The sequence below is a fragment of the Ilyonectria robusta genome (assembly GCF_021365365.1).
Source record: "Ilyonectria robusta strain PMI_751 chromosome Unknown BGZ61scaffold_35, whole genome shotgun sequence".
NCBI lineage: Eukaryota > Fungi > Ascomycota > Sordariomycetes > Hypocreales > Nectriaceae > Ilyonectria > Ilyonectria robusta.
The window spans coordinates 392,151-413,357 of NW_025764469.1; the positions used below are offsets into that span (position 1 = coordinate 392,151).

A 21,207-nucleotide genomic window follows, 5' to 3' on the forward strand; every position below is an offset into this window, starting at 1 on the left:
AATGGATTAGGAGGATCAAGCGTATCAACGACCGAAATCCAAGGATCTTTCGATGATCAACTTCAGTGCGTCGGTACGCCAATCATCCTTTTCCACGAAGCTCGTCGCGTTTCCATCAAACACCATATTCCGGGGATTCTTCAAGCTGTACGCAGGCCAGGCAGTCCGGAACGATTTCACTTTTAAATATAGATGTTAGTAAGAATCTCATGAGAATCAGATTGGCGGGAATACCTTTGTGATTATTGGGCGAGTGTGTCGCAGCAAAGCTCATCCACATCCTGCCCATCATGTCACTTAGTTTCTTGTAGCTCTCTTCCCGCTCAATGGGCTCAACATCAAAAGCATTTGATGTCATGCCCATTCCCAAGACGTTATCAAAGACAAATGCAATCTCCTCAAAATGAGTCGCACCAACGTACAGCGGATCGGTGCCGCCGGGAATTGTGTTAAACCGGTAGCTGTAGCAATGGACGCCATGTTCAGTCCAGATTTGACAGGTGTATCGCCGCCCGGCAATGAAAATAGCATCTCCGGTATATCTGGCAGTGCGCAGGAATTGATCTCCGTATGGCGCAGACACTGGGAGGGTATCGTCCGATTGACCATGTGTCGAGTTGGTGCCCAGCTCGGGATAGGCTTCCAGCAGGTCGCGGATTGTTTGGTTGTTGGCTGTATGAATATATGGGTATTGCGTGATGTAACCGGCGAATTCGTCGGTCGTGTTGACACCCATGCCGGCAAAGATCTTACCTTCATCGGTATTGGTACCGATGAGCAGAGGGACCTTCACAAAGCGGCCCTTCGCAAGAGCCGTAGAACTGTATTCGGGGACGAGGGTTCCATCTATAACCGGAAGGAATGACAAACCAGCAAAGGTCGTGTTCAATATTTCGAGAGGCGCGGCACGTAAGCATTGCAGTGTGTCGTGTGCATCCGTGCAATTAGCTGCCTTCAGGACGCTCTCATACGCCTTCTCCGACTGGGCATCTGGCGTAAAGCTGCCAAAAAAGTAGGGTCCGCCACTCTGACAGATTGCAGCACTGAAAAGGCCGTCATTCCGTCCTCCATTGGCTAATAAGTGAAAGCCCACCGAGGCAGCACCGGCGGATTCTCCTTGGATGGTGACTCTTTGACGGTCTCCTCCGAATGTAGCAATATTGTCCTGGATCCACCGCAGAGCAAGTCGCTGGTCCTGGATACCAAGATTCAGGAGGCCTTGGTTGCGCACGTTGTTCCCAGCCAAAAAGCCCCATCCTTGAAGACGATAGTTCATAGTGACAACAATTGACGGCTGGCCAATTTGAACGGACTTCTGGACGAGAGCGCTGGCGTTGTATCTTGCATCGCCGGAGCCTCCTTCCTGAAAGCCACCTCCGTATATATAAGTCAACACAGGAAGACGTGCATTGGATTTCGTTCCTGCTGGTCGGACAACATTGATCGTCAGGCAGTCCTCGCTCTGAGGATATCTCGTGGCGAGGTCGGCGGGGTCCAAAGGTAAGCCCAGAAGGTAATTGATACAATGAGCGCCATACGCAGTGGCGTTCAAAGGGGTTGTCCAGGTCTCATTGATGGGTTGAGGCGCGTTGAAGCGAAGATCTCCGATTGGGGGCTGCGCGAAAGGGATTCCTAAGAAAAGATCTTGGTCGTAGGTCTCGACGTATTTGCCAACAATTGTTCCGTTCCGGATGCGAACAATTGGTCCAAGAACTTCATGCTTTGTTTTGGCCAGGACTCCGGGAGCAGCCAGGAGCACGGCTGCGCCTATAAGTGAAAGCTGCATGTGGGGCTTGGAAACGTCGGATTGAATCTTAGAGAAATGATGAATGATGGTGTACAAGAAAGCTTGCGAATAGGGGAGCTATGTTTGTATATAAAGGCCTCACCGGAATGTGCGGGTGTTCACTGGTATCAATGCTGATTGACTGCTTTGTTTGATTTAGCGATTTATAATTAATAATTTGTAAGCATGGCATGTCTTTTCTACGATCTAGATGATTACACTTCGGACTGTGACAGAATGGGACTAGAAGCAGTGGGAACTATAGTAAACACCACAGCTCACAAGGATCTGCACTCTTGACGAGAACAGCCGAATAGAGGTATGGCCCAGGGAATTTTCCAATAAGCCTTACGGCGAAAGCCTTCAATTCTTACGCCAATACGGAGGCGCATATCAAAAGTCCTCGCTTGCGCTAAAACACAGAGCTAGCTAATTTGGGAATAGTGCTACTAAATTAGTATGAGGGCCTTCTCCGGCCTTTCTTATAGTTACTTGTTTCCACCCTCAAGAGTAATTATTTCCTGCACATGACGAGGAATTCGCTCAATCCAAGCCTGAATAGCTTCCTGCTTAAGTTCCTTCCAAGCAGCTTCCCAAGCTGCGATAGCTTCCTTATGGGTCTTAGGGGCCCCTTTCCTTGTAGTCTATCTCTTCATCCAGGGCCAGCATGGCTCTATTGCATTGAGGTCCGGCGAGTTGCCGCACCAAAGCAACCTCGCAATACCGGCTGCATTGTATACTTGCTGCTGTGCGTGGTGGTTATGTGCTGGCGCCTTGTCTTCTTGTACAATAGTCCCTGGCCGCTCAATGAGGCACTCAGCGGCAAAGGGCAGCAGCTTAAGCACTAAGATCTTGGTCTGATATAAATACCAGTCTATTCCGTGCCCAGCCCGTCGGGTAAGCTTGCCGTTCTTCTGACTCCATCGCCACTGGGGCTTCTTGCCGGGGAGGTTACGTAGGTCAAGGCGCCGCATGCCATTTTGAAGCTCCCACTGTTCCTTCATTATCGGCTCCAGCTCCGTATTCAATTTCGCGATCTCTCTCTCGGCGGCTGCCTTCTCAACCTTGGTCTCTAGTGCCCAGCAGTGCATAGGGCCCTTGCGATCATATGAGAAACAGCCCCAGAACATGAACTCAGAAGCCCCCTTCCACCTCTCACGAATGCAGCTGCGGACAAAGGCCTCATCTTTAGTCCTCCAAACACGGTATCCTCTACGCTGATGAAGCAGGATAACAGAGGTCTCGTCAGACCAGATGACGTTCTTCCAGTCCTCAAGAGTCCAGTCCTTCCGCTGTAAACACCACTCAAGCCGATCCTGCCGCATCTTCTTCGTCAGACCAGGCTTCCTGGTCGGCTTGGTCTTCTTGAAGCCAGCGCCCCGGAGGGTCCGCCAGATGGTCATAGAAGAGATGTTGAAGCCTTCCAGACTAAGCTCCCCAGCAATATCAGCACAGGTCTTTTCCCTGCCGTAGCGGTCACGGCGTACCTTGCTTGCAATGGCCTCTTGGATCTCTATGGTCTGCTTCTTAGGTCGGCCGGATCGAGGTGCATCAGCAACGTGGGCATCTGTAATCTCAAGAGCTCTCTTTGCTAGGTCGAAGCCGCGCTTAATTGCTCGTGCATAGATATCATTGATCGTTCGTACTGGAAGCCCTGTAAAATAGGCAACTGCAATAGTCTCTTTGCCAGCAGCTTTCAGCGTAATAACGCACGCTCGAGCTGCAATATTTGGAGGCATTTTCATTGAATTGAAGAGGAAGAGTGGTATTGTCAGACATTGGGGAATTGACGCATACAAATTTGGTGCGGGGCAGCTTCTGGGTGGACGCTAAAGCTTACTAAATTTAGTGCCTTGGCAAGCGAGGACTTTTGATATGCGCCTCCGTACAATCTCACCGTAAAAGTCGCCGAGGCTTGACCTGTCGGAAAGTAGGACTGTCCTGATGGGTAGAAATCCTGGAACCTGCCCAACAAACTGACGTGGATCAAGGATTACTCCTTGTGGAGGCCAATTTCAGCCCAAAACTTAACCTTCCATGCTACCTCCAGCCGCATTAGTGAATTCAATTCTCGTTCTCGTTCTCGTCATCGTTCTCGTTCACCTTTACCATCAACGCTAAGAGCGATTCTATGCCGGCCAGGAGTCTAAGCTTATCCCACAAGGGTATGTATCTCCGTCTGTCGCCGACTGGTCGATACCAAGGAAGGGCATCGATCTACGGGACCATCCAGATCTGTAACAACAGCCAGCTGGATAGACGCAGTATTACGCAACGGCTACAGCTCAGGAAGATACAAAATGTTTCCAGGAAAAGGACTGCCAGTTTTCTACCTACAATATAGAGTAGAATTCCTTGAAGTGCAGGTTGAAACTATATAGCCGAGGAAAAAGCAGGTCCAGATCAGCTCCAATTCCAAAGTTGCGGACACCGACGCCATCCACGAGGCCTAAGGAGGCAGGCGATAAAGCTGATGATACGGTTGATCAAGCGGCCTTAATTCATTTACTAAAACAAAGACTATACTACAGTAGGGTCAAAAAGGATCGAATAATCGGGTTCAAGGAGGGGTCTTTTTTTTGTGGTCAGATGTTAGGGAGGGCCGTTGAGGGGTGAGGGATATTACAACAAAAGACAAGGCCGCAAGGAAATAGATGCAGTAACGTAGGAATGATCATCGAACTTTGCATGACTTGTCTGGCTATCACAGAGTGTCCCCCCTACAACACGAAGCACGTGGCCGGCAACCCACACGGGCCGCCCTCCTTGTCATCTTCCTCCCCCCGCCGCTGTTGCGGTGTCTGCTGGGCCTGTTCCTTCGCAGCAGCGCCGGTTACCGGCTCCGCGCCATTCGTCCCCGCGACGACCTGGTCTGTCGCCGCAACCTTCCCGTTCTCACCGGCCTTCTTGCCGCTTTCCGGGCCATCTAGTCAACCGAAGTGCTTGAGGGCGGTCTTGTAGAACTCTTCACCTTGGATCTCGGCGAGCTGGAGCTCTCTGCTGCTTGGCTTGCGCGAGCCGTCGGGGCCGGCGAAAGTGCCGGCACCCCATGGGGAGCCGCCGTGGACCTCGCTAAGATCGGTCATCTGGCCGAAGGCCTTGGCGTAACCGAAGGGCACGTAGATGATACCGTGGTGGGCCAGGGTGGACATGGCGGCGAGGACAGTCGACTCTTGGCCGCCGCCGAGCGAGGCGGTGGATACGAAGACCCCAGCCAGCTTGCCCCAGAACCCGCCCGAGGACCACTGCTTACCGGTCTTGTCCCAGAAGGTCTTCCACTGGGCAGGGAAGTTGCCGTAACGGGTCGGGATGCCGAGCAGGAAGGCATCATAGCCTTCCAGCACCGAGGGGTCCTCGAGCATGGGTATGTCGGTGGGCTTGGGGGGGGCATACATCTTAGCGAGGACTTCGTCGGAGAGGGTCTCAGGGATCCTGCGAGAGTATATCAATATTTGATTTATAGGGCTATTCGCGTATCACCCCGCCTTAGGGTGAGGTCTCGACATACTGGAACACGTCGGCGGTGCCTCCAGCCTTCTCAATTCCCTTCTTCTCGGCGTCGACCAGGGTCTTGATATGACCGTACATGGAGTACTGCGGCACATGTCGAGTCAGCAACCGGTGTTGAGCGACTCCGAAGTGCAGCCTCAATGGCCCATTCACTATGCCTCTCTGGAGAAGCCCAGATCTGAAGTCAAGTTGTACATGTACAGTGCCTGAGCTATCTGACATCATACCCAAATCAAGGGGCGCATCAACCCGCCATGGCTATGTGTGAACGCGGAAAGGGATGGACGTACGTAGACAATGGCGATCTTGACCATTTCGGCGGTTGGTAGCTCTGGCCTAGATGGAAAGATAGGTGGTTGGTTTGGTGAAGGGAGTACGAAACCCGGCAGTTGAGAGGGTAAGGGGATCTTCGAGTGGGATGTCTACGCAAGAAGAGGGAGAAGGTTTACGTCGAACAAAGAAACTGGCAGCAAACCTCTTATAAATGCCCTCGGCTGGGGGGGCTCCAACTGCTTGCGGGCAAGAACAAAGGCGCTCACAAACGGGCTGCCCAGGGCCCGTCAAGCATACGAGGGTCCGCGGCCCAGCCAAACTTGCACCGGAGCTTGAATCATCGCTGACACTAGCAAGATGGCCCGCAGATAGGTAGCGACGATCAATCCGCGTCAGTTCGCCTGCGGGCACAGATGGGGCTGTGCAAGGAACTTTGGCGGGGCAAGCGCCAGTGCAATGCGGCGCACTATTACCGGGTTTTGGTGTGTTAAACAGGAGACCGGTCCCTGCGGGCCCGCCAATGCCTTTCGGAACGAGCCTTTCGAAATCCTCTGATTTCCCCCGTGGCTCTTCGATCATGGATCGGTATATGGGTTGAGGGTATACGGTGTTAGGTGGTCCTCTGGGAGGAGACCTTTGGGAGGAGAGAGGACGAAGGTTTTCGTTTCGCATCGAAAGACACGTGGGGCAGACTTGGTGTTTGAGATACTGTGCATACATACTGTGGCTTACAGCCCAGAATCTTATCTGCCCTGTGACGTAGATTCGATACCATGGGAAGTTCAAGAAAACTTTACTGATCAATTCTCCTGACAAACCTGAAAACTTCCGAAATATCAAGTTTCCGAAAAGGCATATCCTTATTATCTTTATTTCTTTGACTATCTGATCTTACCCAGGTCGTAGTACTAAGCCACTCTCCATGGCGCCAATCGATTACTCCAAATGGGACAACATAGACACCGATTCCGAGCCACAAACCCCCACTGAGCAGGTGTCTCCGGTCGAAGCAAACCCCGCCACTTCACAGTCGGCTGCACCGGCATCGACGGCAACACACAGCGCGTCAGGGTCCATCCAAGCCGTCATCGTCCGGTGCGACGTTGAGAGACTGAAATTCGCGCCTTGGTCCGCTACGACGATCCAGGCAGATCATGCCGTCTTCTCGCAGCCCGTGCCTCCTGTCCCAGGACTCATCGACGTCCCGCTGGTCGTTTACCGCGTAGGCACTCAGTCCGCCAACCGGGCGGACCTCGACAACCAGATCGCCACGTATGTCAATATCGACGCCGAGTCCGGGTTTGCGCCCCCGGAGTGGCGGTCATATGTCGGCACCGTGGTGGTCGCGCGCAAGGACATGAAGCCGTTGCTGCCGCACCATCTTGAGGGCGTGTGGATGTACTGTGACCGCGTTCTGGACCTCTTCGGAGAAGGAGAAGGCCCGCCGAGAAGTCTGTACAATAGACAGGCCTTCGAAGAGTGGTGGAAAGATTATTGTGAGGAACAGAAGGAGTTCCGGCCGGGCAACGGAGGCGAGAAGGATCCGGATGATTGGCGGGCGGTGAAGTCGCCGTATGAGATCTAAGACTCCTAATACGGGGTTCGTCGTGCGTTTTGAACCACAAAACCCCTGCGTCTAGTTGTTGCTTGGCGCCCTTAAGTCGGGTTGAAAATGCGCCGGGTTGGAGCTTTAAGTCATGGGGCCCGGCATGGGCAAGTAGGGTCGGTTCTGGATACTACAAGGTCGGCGGCGTTGGAGTGATTTCAGACTTCAGGATGAGCCAAACGGTTAAACTATCTTCAGAATGATCTCGCATGCTACCGGTATTCCTAGGTATCGCGGCCGTGACCCTCATATATCCGTCGAGTTTCTACAGCTAGGTTCCTGAGTCTCTGCATGCCATCAACTATGGCCTGATCCAGCTTGTTACCAATGAAATCCTGGTGTCGTACAGGACTGAGAAGCTTGACGCCTCGAAGCGTCGTGCACCTGGACAACTGTACGTAGAGACTAGTAAAATCGCATTTAGAAGGTTCTCCATTGACCATACGATGTCCCCGTAGCTCCAAGAGCACCTCTGCGAACGTTTTGCTTTGGGCTTTATAGTCAGTAATGGCAAATGCAGGAACAACGGGCAATCCGCGCCGAGTGCATTTGGCCGACAAGAACTTGAAGCGTGGGTTGGCCGGATCGAGGGTCTGTGAGATCGGCCGGAGGAGTACTGCTCCCGCAGGGAGGGTCGGGACGGCCAAGCCTTTTGTGTCTCTCGACTGCAAGAGTATGCCGAGTGGAGGGCCGAAGTGGATGGTGACGTCGTCCGCAAGATGGTATCCTGGATATTTGTGATCGGGAACAACGTCTGCGGCTGTAAACTCCGCTCCATTCACAATCTTCAACCCCGTGTAGATGTTCTTGTTCACAACTACGGGCATCCCTTGGGCATAGAAAAAGATGCCAGGGACATTGCAGTTGGAATCGTCTCCTTGTTCAATGGTCTGGGCGATCTCGTCTTGGGATAGCGTGCCCCTCCGCCAAGTGTGGGTCGAGATGAAGATGGAGATATGTCTCTTGTTAAAACGCGCCCAGTCTACGACGGCTTCCATGTTGAGGCTCCAGCGGTTGCGGTTCAGCGGCGTTATGGCGCGTAAGCCGCTGTGGAAAGCGATTCGGGAGCGGTCAACCAGCTTAGTGTTAAGCAGGTGGAGGTCTTGCTCCGTTTGGAGCCCGGCACGTACTCTGTCGAGAAGAGCGCCCAGCTGTGGATCATCCCGTGCGCGGACTTGTTCTTCAAGAAGGACAACAGTTTTGAACATGTGCCAAAGAGTAGAGCCCTGGTGGTGAGAAATGGTTGCTTGGCTGACGGGGGCGAGGGCGGGATCCATCGTTTTGCTCACGAGGAGGCTCGTCTCATGCACCGGGGCGAACTGATGGAAATCCCCCATCAGGAGGACAACAGGAATACCGCCAAATGGCTTATCAGGGCAATCGCGGAGAGACTGGAGGTGGCGGCTGACGTCGTATAGGGTGGCTCCGCCAAGCATACTGATCTCGTCGATCACGAGGACGAGCTTCTGCTTCCAGGTCCATTTCTTGGCTTCTGGGAATGACAAAGGTTGCTTCCTGGAAGAGCGGCGGGCATCCAGGCCGCAGGCCGAATGGACCGTCGTCCCGCCGATCTGGGCCGCAGCACTGCCTGACGTGCCGGTGATCTGAAGAAGGTGTGATTGACCCCTCGCCGCGAACACGTCCTTCAGGGCATCGACAATCCTCGACTTTCCTGTCCCACCCGCCCCGCCCGTGTACTGGAGATGCTGGCCGGCCGAGTCCGGATCGGCAGTGTACTTGTCTAAGAAGCTGCACACGAGTTGGAGAGCCATGCTCTGCAGATAGTTGAGCGTATAGTTGGAGGCGGCAAGGCGTCCCAGTTCGACGAAGCCTGTTGTAGAACTGACATCGACAAGGATTCGAGGCATGTCCATGGCCGAGTCTTGACCTTGAGCCGGAAAGGGAATCTCTGCATCGTAATGCCGAGCTAAGACATCGTCTATGTCGGCGTTACCCGTGGAGTGCACAGCGCCTTGGGAGCAACCTTCAATCTCATCCAGCATTCGGAGATGCAGCATGTCCTGGGCCTTTGCCGCGGCTTGAACATCGTCTCCGGATAGACTCGGATATTGGCATAAGGGACTGTCTTGGTTACGGCGAATTTGCTGGTAAAAGCCCTCGTGGCGTTGGATAAAAGACCTATCCTCTTCAGCAGGGTTCTCCTCGCACAGGTCCCGGGCCAGGCTCCGTAAGACTGGGGAGTCCCTCGTAGCGTCGGAATCCCGTATGGCATTTTGAAGAGTCTGGAGCAGAGCTGTGTAGCTTTGGTGATGCTCAGCCATCGTTGCTGCCTCTTCACCGCAGTAATCTTCATCCAGGGGGAGCTCCACATCAACCGTGTCATCACCTTCCGACCGGCTGGCCCAGAGCTTTGCGTCTTTACGCGCATCTTCGGCTGACTTTCTGAGAAGGGAGATGTTGGAGACGTGGAAACGCAGGCGGGGAGAGAGAGCCGCCTCGTAATCCGACCAGATGTTAGTGATATCGCCCTGCCTCTTTGAAAGAAAGGCCTCCCAAGGCACAAAGAGGGCCAAATGGAGGACAGAGTTGCTATGAAGAAGGTCAGAGTTGGCTCGGAGATGGAAGTGTGGGAGTTGGAAGGTACCGTTTGAAATATACCGGGTGCTCGTCGTTGTGATCGTCGCTGATGAACCCTTGAAAGATGGGCACGGCGTAGTCAGGAGGTCGCCGAAGCTTTTGTACCCAGTTGTGGCATTCTGGAGAGCGCCCCTCAAGAGATACGTGGATTTCGTCCTCATCCAGGTTACGGGAACGCACAAGTTGAATCATAGACATGTAGTCATAGAGGCACAGATCTTTCAGAACCCGACCTCTGTAGGCGTAAGCGTCCAGGTATAACAGGGTCCGGCCGCCTTCCCTAAGGTGTACCGTCTCAGGAGGCTCCTCCGCGTCTGTCTCTACGCCGGCTTGACGGCGAAGGTGCGCCCATCGGCGGAAGATGGCCCAATACAGTGCGGTCAGGTTCAAGAAGGACCAGTGCGGCACGTTGGTAAAGTCCGTCTGATAGTCGAGCAGGTGGTAGCAGACCTCCACGGACGAGAGCTGTCTCTCGGAAAAGATTCGGTTCGCAGTCCTCATCAGAAACTGACGGCTCTGGTTCAGCACGGCCGGCCGCTGGGCGTCACGCTCGGCAGAATCCGACACCGGACGACTCGGCACGTCAGATTCACGAAGCTGTCGAAGGACTTCGGCGGCGAGGACGATGCGTTTCCACATTGGCGTATCCAGTTTGGTCGCGTAGTTCGTGATGTAAAACACCATGGCCAGGCCCTTGGTCCGAGTCAAGATCATCGAGATGTCGTGGTTGTGGCGGAGGCCGATCGCCATTGCTCTGTTATACCGGTTAACCAGCGGGTGGTTTCGCCGGACCTTGAGGAGGCCCTCCTCCGAGAATCCTGTTGCTTCGACGATCTTCCAAGGCGCTTTGAACCGACAAGCTGTCCGTCTGTACTTGTTCGCACCCTGTTCGGCGAGTCCCTTCAGAGAATACTTGAGACAGGTGTAGGTGTGGGAATGAACCTGGCAACAGTACGCGATGAAGTTGGACTCAGTGTCAAAGGCCGCAGTAAGAGCCTCGGTGCTGTTCATCATCTCCTCAACCGGGTGGATTGGCTTCCTCTCCTGTCGGGCAACCTTTCCAGCATTCTCGTTTAAGCACTCATGAAAGACCGAGTCCACGTACCGAGTCACTTGGGCACGGTATTCTTCCTCTTTAGGACCAGCCAGGTCGTCAATCAGGGACGGCAACTCCATGTTGCCGTGCAACCAGAGGAGCCCGTGCAAATGCAAGCTGCCTCGATCGTTCGTTTCCACCGTTGCATAGTAATGGCTGATCTTGCCAAAAGCCGATTCTTGGCCTGCTCTGACGTATTTCTCGAAGAACAGAGAGACTTCTCTGTGGAAGAAGATGGCGGAGCTGACCGGATCCATGGTGCTGAGGGCGGTTCTGTCGTACCTCCCCCGAAGATCGGCTAATAGGCTCCTTGCGGTGTCGTACTTGTGGAGCCTGTGGATGGAGAGCCTCATCTTCACCGGGTTATTGATGTCATTGGGGCTGATGGTAACCCAAATCACGGGCGTACCGGTCCAAATGTCAAGTGCTTGTATCTTCCTCCGCATGAGCAATCGGCTTTCGTTCGAGAGCGGCTGTGCGTGGCCAAAGATGGACAGCTCCCGGAGCAGGAACGCTATGTCGGAGTCGGTCGTCGCCCTCGTCTCTCGCATCTCGTCCTCGGCTCTTTTAAGCCGGTCCGCCGTCAGGCTTCCATAAATCCGTTCAACTCTCCCAAAAGAGCCCTTTGTCATACGGACCATGCTGATACGGCGGTTGGAGGACCGGAGGAGGATGTTGAAGACCAGGAAACAAAAGACGGGATGGGTGGCAAACCGGCCGCCGTGTCGCCGCAGTACGTATCTGGCCGCAGTACGTATCTGGCCCAGTAATTGAGCGAGTGGTTTGAATGGTGCTCGGCAGGGTCCGAAGCGTGTCGTCGATCGCGGCCCGACCCACGCAATGCCTTTGGGCCACCCCTCCCCCACGGGAAAAGCTTCGGGAAAGTGCGTGGGAAGAAGTCCTCGTGCAAGCTGTCCGCAAAGTCCGCGCCACGTTCCACCCGGATGAACGGCTGTTCTCCTGTCGTCTGGACTTGTATGGAGCGCGGCTCAGACTCCTCGCCTTGTCGACTCTGACTCTGACTCGTCGGCATAACCCCAACTAAGAAGGACAGCTTATCCGACTCTTCAAAAGCAGCCGGTCCGTCAAGAGGAAACATGCCGGATGACGATGTCTCATAGACGGTATCGCTACTGCCATCAGTAGGCTCCGGGGAAGGGGCTGAAATGCCGGGTCCACCCGGCGGGGGCCGGTGCTGCTCCGTCCACGGAGTGTCTTCCGTATGGCACGGTTCCTCAGTGGGGTGGGGGCGTACCGAGGTAAGGAGTTCTTCAATACTTGTGAACCGGTTGTCTTCCAAGCCTCGATCGGTATCTGGGACTATTTGGTCCGTCTGCGTCTTCTCAGCAGCAGACGGCTCCTCCCTCTGCATGTTATCCATGATGAGGATTGGGACATTGGAGCCGTCTGCATATCGCCAGGCGTCTATCTCGCCGTGGTTGATTATGACGTGCTCGTAAAGCGGGTTGTTCTTTTGGAGCCATGGCAAGGCAGTCCTTAGGCGAGACTTGCGCACTTGGAGCAGATGCCCAACGTCTGCAGGGCCAGGCTTGCTCGAGCCGCTCCAAGAGACGTGGATATTCTCGACGGTCTCCAGAAGAGGGTGGGGGAGAGCCGTAGCAACGAGGTCCTCCACCTTGTTCGGAAACACGACAATATGGCCCTTCACGTGCTTTCGGTAACTGAGGCCCGACGGGGTCTTGTTGTCAACGGTGAACTTTGTGATGTAGCCGAAAGGGGCCTGGAGAGCAATCAGCCTCTCTTCAACAGGAGAGAGGCCATCAAGCTCTTCGGGGTACCGATGCTCACACCCGATGTCCATATTGTTGACCGAGCAGACCTTAGGCAGCTTTCCACCTTCCAAGCCAGCGCGGCACTCGAGGCACACGTGAACCCCAGCCTCGTCATCCAGTGGAAGGCACTTCCTGCACTGCTGAAGAGTCCTCGTGGCCTGCAGCAGGGGGGGCGTCAACTGCCTCTTCCACTGGATGGTGGTAAGTTCGCAAGGCGCATGCTTTCTGTAGCAGAAGACACAATGCGAAATCGGCAACGTCTTCTCGTCTGTAAACGCCTGGTAGAACGACTTGGAAGCCTCTACCTGGAGGGTGAGTGGGACCTCCTTGCACCAAGATCTTGTCGCTGATGCCTCCTCCTTGTCGCGAAAGCAAGATTCATGGTATTGTAGAATAGAATTGATTGCCTCCCACTGGAGTTGGACGGTTTCCCGCATCGGCCGCGGCCTCTTCGGGGAGGGGTTTAGTTGCGTGGGCCGCGGAGCTTCCTGTTCCCTAGGGCGCTTTGCCTTTTGACGGGCTTGGTCTTCGGCGTGCTGGCGGTCCAGATGCTGCAACATACGGAGGATCTCGTCATGAGGGACCCTGACCGGCTCTTGCCGGCGCCGGACGGCTCTCTGAGGTGTCGAGGAATTTGGAGCAGTCGGTTGAGAAGTCCCCTGCCTCCCTCGGGCCCTGTTTTGAGTGAGTTGGTGATCCAGATCTTCCAATGTATGGCGTATTTCATCAGGGGCGACTCTGACTGGCGCCGCCCTGTTCTGAGTGTGTTGGCGATCAAGATCTTCCAATGTACGGCGGATCTCATCAATTGGGACTCTGACTGGATCCTGCCGGGGCATAGCAACAAGTGCATGTCAGACGGGTGTGGTGAGGAGGGAAGAGAAGAAGCAATCTCAATCTATCTAATGCTCCATTGCTCGAAGTTGAATGCAGTCGAACAGAAGAGAGCCAGTGGCCGAGTGCAGATCGAACAGAAGAGAGCCAGTGGCCGAGTGCAGAACCATATCGGTGCATGGACGATGAGCCAGAACTCAGATGGTTGTGAACTGTCGGGATCGGACCTTGGACAGATTGGGGCCCAAGCAAGCCGTATTTCAGGCCCCGCCATCGCGAGGATAGGAGGGAGACAGAAAAAGAAACTGTTGAGCGCCACTCGGAGGATGGTCTTCCCCGTGTCACCGAGGACAAATTCCAGTTGGTCGATCGGATGGTGGACGTACGGGAGAGGAGCTCCCCGAACGGACCCTCCCCGCAGGAAAACGGACCCTCACCCGCACCCGCAGAAAACGAGGGCCGAGCCGGGCGAAACACCTTTTCGAAACCACAACCCAGAGGGTGGCAAGTAAGTGGCTGGAAAAGAACTCGAATGTGGCGAAGCTCGAACGGGGCGGTATGCGGCCCGAGCGTTAGGGCGCGGAAGGAAGAACCTTTCGTTCCGAAAGGCACAGGAGACCGGCCCCTACGGGCCCGCCATCAAACCTTCGGAACGAGTCTTTCAGTTTGTGGGTTTGATGAAGGTCTACAGTTGTTTGAGATGTCGCGGGCATCATGGTTGTGGCTGATGAGGGCACGGACCACCGGGTGTTTCGAAGATCAATACATCTAGCGCACGGACCAAGGAATCCCTCCTATCTTCCCATCTTATTATTGTGATTTGAGTTAATTTTAACAACCATTAGTAATTCAGCCGAAGGCTGACTCTACATTAAGGGTTTGGTGCAGACAGGGGTCAATAAGTTTCCCGGGTTCTGATTGGCCAGCAATTTGTATGGATGGTCGCAAAACGTGCAACAACTGGACAATGGCTGCTAAGAAGTGGGCCTAGCTTTCTGCGGCTCGCAACACCCCTGGTTTGTTTACTTGCGCTTCGCTTGACATGGAAATTTCATTGAAACAACGCGTCTTGATGCGTGCTTCATTAAGTAATGAGTCCTAAGTCTACTCCTCAAGGGCTTCAAGATGACTTGATTTCCATCGTCTGTGCCCGCTGTGGCGAGGAGAAACCGGCGGGTGACTTCGTCAGCAAACGGAAATCTGCTGGGAAACCCAAAAACTGCCTCGGCTGTCGTAGTCAGTGCAATTCTCATGTCAGCTCTGTCTCCCCACTCCGTAAGACCATAAGAGCATTCAACACTAACTGAATAAAGAATTCCAGATCCAGAAGCGCGATCCAAACATTGAGGAAGCTCGCCGTCCGTTCTTCCTCAGCTGAAAGACCTGCCCGGAAGAGAACCGACGGTGATGCCGGCCTCTCGCCTCCGAACGAGAGATCCGGAACCCAGCCTACTTCCCCAGAGGTTACGGCAACTTCACACGGCGAGGAGGTTATTTGAAGAGCCGATTAGCCAGCCGCAGGTGGTGCTGGGGACGCCAATCCCACCAACCCAACAAAGCTTGCGCAACTTCCGGACTCTTGCTCCCTCACCGACCGTACAGCCAACGACCGATCAAATCGCGTTACATTCTGATCCATCTACTGTCCCAAGCAGCACAACTGATGCTGAGTACTCTTACTTAGCTTCTAGGTTCCATAAGGGCGGGAAAGACTCACAAGATGATGCCTCCAAGGCTGAGGCGAAGGCAAGGCAGGTGGCTATACAGCACGACCATCGTTCACGGCGCCGTGCGGGGGAGACTGTCTCCCTGACTCCCTCGATATCTCAACTGGGCGTCTCTGGAGTTCCCGATGAGCCTGAAGAAGGTATCCCTGGCCGTGATCGTCGTCGTTGTGCAGGCTAACCACTGGATTAGCCGACGGTCATGGCGCACATCCAGAACGGGACGGGATAAATATGGGTGACAAGGGGGAATTCTCTGAATCCAATAACGCCGAGGGCTACTTCAATTTGCTTCTCTCGCCTGCTCGGCCTCGGAGGTATCTCGAGCAATTAGGGGTAGAGTGCGATTCCGAACCAGGGGACGAAGACGTGGAGTCCTGGAAGCTCCTTTCCAACCGCGTACAGGCAAAACTAGACGATCAAGAGGTCGCAAGGTTTGTCAACGCTTTACGAGTATACGCTACCAAAGATAGGGTGAACGAATATAACCATTATCACCTCGACCGCCTCAGCCGGCCAGTCATCCAGGTCATGGCTAAGAACGTCGGCCCCGGCGCGGCTGCTGCGCCTGATGACAAGGCGGGCAACCTTGCGAAGCAGATCCCAATATGCATTGGCTCCCGTCTGATGCTGACGTCCAACCTTTGGCAGCCAGTTGACCTCTGCAACGGCGCTCGCGGTACGATTTACGACATCGGCTGGGCACCTGGGGCCGGCCCCATCCAAGACCCTCCCTGTGTTGTCATGATGGAGTTTGACAAATACAGCGGACCGGTATTCCTGACCACCGCTGAGAGCAGGAAGATTATGTCGATTCTCCCAGTAGAGAGGGACTTCCTTATAAGAGCCACTTTCTGCGCCTGCACGCAGTTTCCCCTGCTCGTATGCTACGCAATTACCATGCACAAGTCACAAAGTACTACCGAAGACATGATAGTTACAGATCTGTCCTGCCGGGACTTTCGGACTGGTTTAAGCTACGTGGCTATCTCTCGCGTGAAAATGGTCTACAGGTCTCCCCCGGATGGCATGAAGATGAAGATGAAGATGAGGGATCAGGAGCTTCGGAAACGACAGGTGCTCACGCGGAATCTGTACATGTCACATAATGCCAAGAATGGCCATGGCAATGGATCAGTACGTAGATAATGCAGTAGTAGTAATAGCTTCCCGGCCCGCGGACACACAGCCTTCGGCTGAGGCTACCCCATGCACCCCGTCGCCGCTCCAATGTGCATGGGGTGACGTAGTATTTTATTCAGATAAATGCCCTTAAGAAGTAGAGAAAAGCTAGGCAGTAGGCATTATGCTGAGCCCCCCCCCCCCGCACTAAGTATCCGTCGATTAATAGACATACATAACTTGCTGCTAATTCCGAGCTATTAGGTTTTCACGAGATAGTATAGCCCTTATAAAACTGTTTCGTCTGCGCAGCCAGGTTCTTAAGTCTCTACATAGCATCTACCATAGTCTAGTCTAGCTTATTACTAATAAAATCTTAGGGCTGTATAGGGCTGAGAAGCTTAATACCTCGAAGCGTTATACACCTAGATAACTGCACGTAGAGACTGGTAAAATTGCACTTAGAGGGTTCGCTATTAGTTATACAATTTCCCTGCAGCTCTAAGAGTACCTCGGCAAATATTTTGGACTGGGATTTATAGTCAGTAAGAATAAATACCGGGATAACCGGTAGTCCCCGTCGGGTATATTTCGTTAATAAGAACTTAAAGTAGGAGTCGCTTGGATTGAGGGTATGCAAGATGGGGCGGATAAGCACTATCTCTGCTAGGAGGACAAGAACAGCCAAACTCGCCGTCTCGCTCGACTGTAATAAGATGCCTAGCGGTGGGCCGAAGTAGATGGTAACGTCGTCCGCAAGATGGTATCCTGGGTGCTTCGGATCGGGGATGATATCTGCCGCAGTAAACTCTGCGCCATTGATAACCTTCAAGCCTGTGTATATATTCTTATTAATAACTACAGGTATCCCCTGAGTATAGAAGAAGAGGCCTGGAATCTTATACTTGGAGTCATCCCCTTGCTCGATCGCCTGGGCGATCTCATATTGGGACAGGCCGGCTCTTCGCCAGGTGTGGGTTGACACGAAGACGGAGATATACCTCTTATTAAAGCGCGCCCAGTCTATAATGGCTTCCATATTGAGGCTCCATCGGTTGCGGTTCAGAGGTGTTATAGCGCGCAAGCTGTTACTGAAGGTGATATCAGAGCAGTCTACCAGCTTTGTATTCAGTAGGGCCAGATCTTGCTATATCTGGGTGCCGTGCCGTACTCAATCCAGAAGAGCGCCTAGCTCAGGGTCGTCTCGTGCGCGGACCTGTTCTTCGAGAAGAACCACGGTCTTGAATATTAGCTACAGACTGAAGCTGCGATAGTAAGAAATGGTGGCTTGGCCTACGGATACGAAGAGGGGATCCGCTATTCAGTCTACCAGGAGGCTCGTCTTTCGAACTGGGGCGAATTAATAAAAGTCCCCTATTAAAAGAACGATGGAAATACTGCTAAAGGGCTTATCCGGGCAATTATAGAGCAACTGAAGACGGCAGCTAGCCTTATATAGAGTAGCACCTCTAAGTATACTAACTTTGTCGATTACGAGGACCAGCTTCTGCTTCTATATCTACTTCTTTGCCTCCGAGAAAAGTGGGAGTTATTTGTCGAGGGAGCGCTGGGTATCCAGACTACAGGCAGAATGCAATATCGTGCCTCCAATCTGTGCAGCTACACTACCTGATGTTCCCGTAATCTGAAGAAGATATAGTTAGCCTTTTGCCAAAAAGACCTATTTCAGGGCCTTAATAACCCTGGATTTTCCCATACTACCCGGCCCTCCGGTGTACTGGAGATATTAACCCGCCGAGTTGGAGTCTGCTGAGTACCTGTTTAAAAACCTATATATAAGTTAAAGAGCTATTATCTATAGAGAGTTAAGAGTATAGTTCAACGTAGCAAGATATTCTAATCCCGCAAAGCTTATTGCTATATTAATATTAATAAGTATTTGAGGACCTTATACAACTAGGCCTTAACTTTAACACAGTAGGGGAATCTCTATATTATAGTTACAAGTAAGTATATTATCTATATCGGCGTTAGGCATATAATACGCACTACCCTGGGGACCTGTCTTAATCTTATCTAGCATCTAGAGATAGAGCATATCCTGAGCCTTCGTAGCAGCTTGAACATTCTCTACAGAAAGAGTCTGAAATTGGTATAGGGGAGCGTTCTGGGTACGGCGGATTTGCTAATAAAAGCCCTTGGGATGCTGAATAAACAGCCTATCCTCTAATACTGAAGTTTCTTTATACAGGTTGCGGATGAAATTTGCCAAGACTGGGGAGCCTCTTATAGTATTAGAATCTCAAATAGTATTATATAACGTAGATGTCACCCATGCGTCGCATCCAACCATGCGTCGCATTTTTCCCTCTTCCACCTAACTTTCCACTTCATCGCTTAAATCTCTACCACTAAGCATGTCACAATCAAATATAGAGGCAAAAACCCTCCTTGCCCTTCAAGCCCTTCAAAATAACCCAAAACTCAGTGTCCGACGCGCTGCTAGTATCTATGAGGTCAATGAACATAGGCTACGTCGCCGGCAGAAGGGCATTCAATCTCGACGCGACTGGATCAACCCATCGCGTCGACTGTCTGATCTAGAGGAACAGATCATTATTCAGTTCATCCTCGACTTAGATTCACGAGGATTTCCCCCGCGACTGCGTGGTGTTGAAGAAATGGCCAACCAACTGCTCGCTGACCGCGACGCGTCACCAGTCGGCAAGCGCTGGGCTTCTAACTTCGTCAGGCGACAACCAGAGCTCAAGACGCGTTTTTTTCGAAAATACGACTATCAGAGGGCCAAATGCGAAGATCCAACTATTATTCGCAATTGGTTCCGGCTCGTGGAGAATACAATCGCGAAATATGGTATCGACCTAGCCGATATCTACAACTTTGATGAGACCGGCTTTATGATGGGCATAATCGCAAGCGGAATGGTCATCACAGGCGCAGAAAGGCGTGGAAACCCGAAATTAGTACAGCCTGGAAACCGGGAATGGGTTACAGTCATTCAGGCTATCAATGCGGAAGGGTGGGCGATCCAGCCTTTCATCGTGGTTGCAGGCCAATATCACCTCGCCAACTGGTACCAAGAAAGCAACCTCCCGGGCGATTGGGCTATTACAACAACTCAAAATGGCTGGACCGACAATAAGACAGGTCTTGAGTGGCTCAAGCACTTTAATCAGCATACAAAGGATCGATCGATCGGTCGCTATCGTCTTCTAATCCTCGATGGGCATGAAAGTCATCACTCCGTCGACTTTGAGAAATATTGTGAAGAGAACCACATTATTACGCTTTGTATGCCGCCTCATTCGTCTCACCTACTTCAGCCGCTTGATGTCGGGTGCTTTGGGCCGCTTAAAACGGCCTATGGTCAAGCAATTGAGCAATTAATCAGATGCTCTATAACCCACGTTTCGAAGACCGAGTTCTTCTCAGCATTCTACGCTGCCCATGAAGCCTCCATGACAAGGAGTAATATTGAGGGAGGTTTTCGAGGGGCCGGACTTGTTCCCTTGAACCCAGAAAATGTCATATCGAAGCTTGATGTGCAGCTACGGACTCCAACACCGGTTGGGGAGGAGGTCAGCCTCCCTGACCCTTGGGTCTCGAAGACCCCAAAGACTGTGCTTGAAGCTAGCTCTCAGTCTGAATACCTCAAAAGACGAGTTAGAAGGCATCAGAGTAGCTCTCCAGCATCAATTCTTGAGGCGCTTGAGTCATTTACTAAGGGAACGAAGGCAATAATGCATCAGATGGCATTATTAAAATCTGAGAACCAGATCCTTCGACAGGCAAATGAGACACTTAGCAAGCGGCGCAGAGCTAAAAGAACCCGCCTACGTAAAGGAGGGAAGATGACTCTAGATGAAGGAAGGGATGAGATGGATCAGAGAGACGTTGATGCGCAGGTAGCAGCTGAATCGTCGAGAAGTAGTGGTCGAGGGAGGTCGGCGATACCGAGGGAAAGGCGCTGTGGAACTTGTAGAAAGGCCGGTCATAATGCAAGGACCTGTCAGGCTGTAATTGAGACTTCTGGAGAAGAGTATAGCGATTAGTTTTAATTGATTTGATGCTTTGTTGTGGTTTTATTGAGGTTTTAATTTTAAAGGTAAGGAAAAATACGACGCATGGTTGGATGCGACGCATGGGTGACATCTACGTTACTGAAAGACTGGCACGCAAAGCGTGAAGGTTCTTATCGTCAGAGAAAGTAGGATCTTCGGAATTGCCGGATTTGCCAGATTCGCCAGATTCGCACATAATAGTGGCTCGGATCGTGCCAGGTAACTTCATTGCGGAACCTCCGTATCGCTCCGGGAGTCGTCTTTTGCGCTGCGGTCGCTGCGGTCGCTGCGATTGAGATTCCAGCGGCGTGGTCGGTCGCAGAGCCGGAACTTCGTCACCGATGAATATGGAGCGGCCGGCATATTCAGGGCCGGTCATTTCTTGATTGACGAGCCCGTCGGCGTAGACCTTTTTCTTCTCGTGGAAGTGGTCGAGGAGATAGTATAACGAAGCCGCTACTTCCGCGAAATGAGGCGCCCTGCTTTCGAATAGCTTCGTGAGCCGTTGACAAGGCGTGAGTATTTCAATCGCGATCGCGAGGAAAGACCAGTCGTCGTCATGCAATACGTATTCCGCAGGGAGGCGGCGTTTGGCGTCCCTCTCTTGAAGCGCCCTCCTCTGGAAAACCTCGATCGGATCTTTTAACTTCATCGCTCTCTCTGCAGAGGCGAGGAAAGAGTTCCATCTCGTATCGTTATCCTGCTTTACCATCAACCCGCCAACGTCGCGAAGGTTCCAGAGGACCTGGCCGAATTCAAGGAGCTCCTCCTCCGTAAGCTTTCCGTAGGTAAGGTCGAGAAACCGCTCTCTCCGCTGCGGAG

At 52.8% G+C, this 21,207-nt stretch overlaps 5 protein-coding genes across 5 annotated transcripts; 2 read left to right on the forward strand and 3 right to left on the reverse strand.

Moving 5' to 3' along the window:
• Positions 1-24: 24 nt before the first annotated feature.
• On the reverse strand, positions 25-1,786 carry BGZ61DRAFT_539634 (putative extracellular lipase; the record flags this gene model as incomplete). Its single annotated transcript, XM_046254814.1, has 2 exons — positions 25-179; positions 235-1,786. The coding sequence occupies 2 exons, from the start codon at positions 1,784-1,786 to the stop codon at positions 25-27; spliced, it is 1,707 nt and encodes a 568-aa protein (XP_046096445.1).
• A 2,930-nt stretch (positions 1,787-4,716) lies between these two features.
• BGZ61DRAFT_499481 (quinone oxidoreductase) lies at positions 4,717-5,610 on the reverse strand (the record flags this gene model as incomplete). The annotated part of the gene is made up of 3 exons (XM_046251411.1): positions 4,717-5,218; positions 5,295-5,380; positions 5,587-5,610. The coding sequence occupies 3 exons, from the start codon at positions 5,608-5,610 to the stop codon at positions 4,717-4,719; spliced, it is 612 nt and encodes a 203-aa protein (XP_046096446.1).
• Positions 5,611-5,982: 372 nt separating this feature from the next.
• Positions 5,983-7,154, forward strand: BGZ61DRAFT_499482 (uncharacterized protein; the record flags this gene model as incomplete). The annotated part of the gene is made up of 2 exons (XM_046251412.1): positions 5,983-6,051; positions 6,543-7,154. 2 exons carry the CDS (start codon positions 5,983-5,985, stop codon positions 7,152-7,154), a joined length of 681 nt encoding a protein of 226 aa, XP_046096447.1.
• Positions 7,155-8,872: 1,718 nt separating this feature from the next.
• Positions 8,873-10,186, reverse strand: BGZ61DRAFT_463755 (uncharacterized protein). Its single transcript, XM_046247434.1, has 2 exons — positions 9,781-10,186; positions 8,873-9,725 (listed from the first exon to the last, which is right to left on the reverse strand). Exons 1-2 carry the CDS (start codon positions 9,932-9,934, stop codon positions 9,115-9,117), a joined length of 765 nt encoding a protein of 254 aa, XP_046096448.1. The 5' UTR covers positions 9,935-10,186; the 3' UTR covers positions 8,873-9,114.
• A 4,354-nt stretch (positions 10,187-14,540) lies between these two features.
• On the forward strand, positions 14,541-15,605 carry BGZ61DRAFT_463758 (uncharacterized protein; the record flags this gene model as incomplete). The annotated part of the gene is made up of 2 exons (XM_046247435.1): positions 14,541-15,363; positions 15,414-15,605. A coding segment is annotated over exon 1 (443 nt), but the record flags the coding sequence as incomplete, so codon positions are not given.
• Between the last annotated feature and the right edge of the window lie 5,602 nt (positions 15,606-21,207).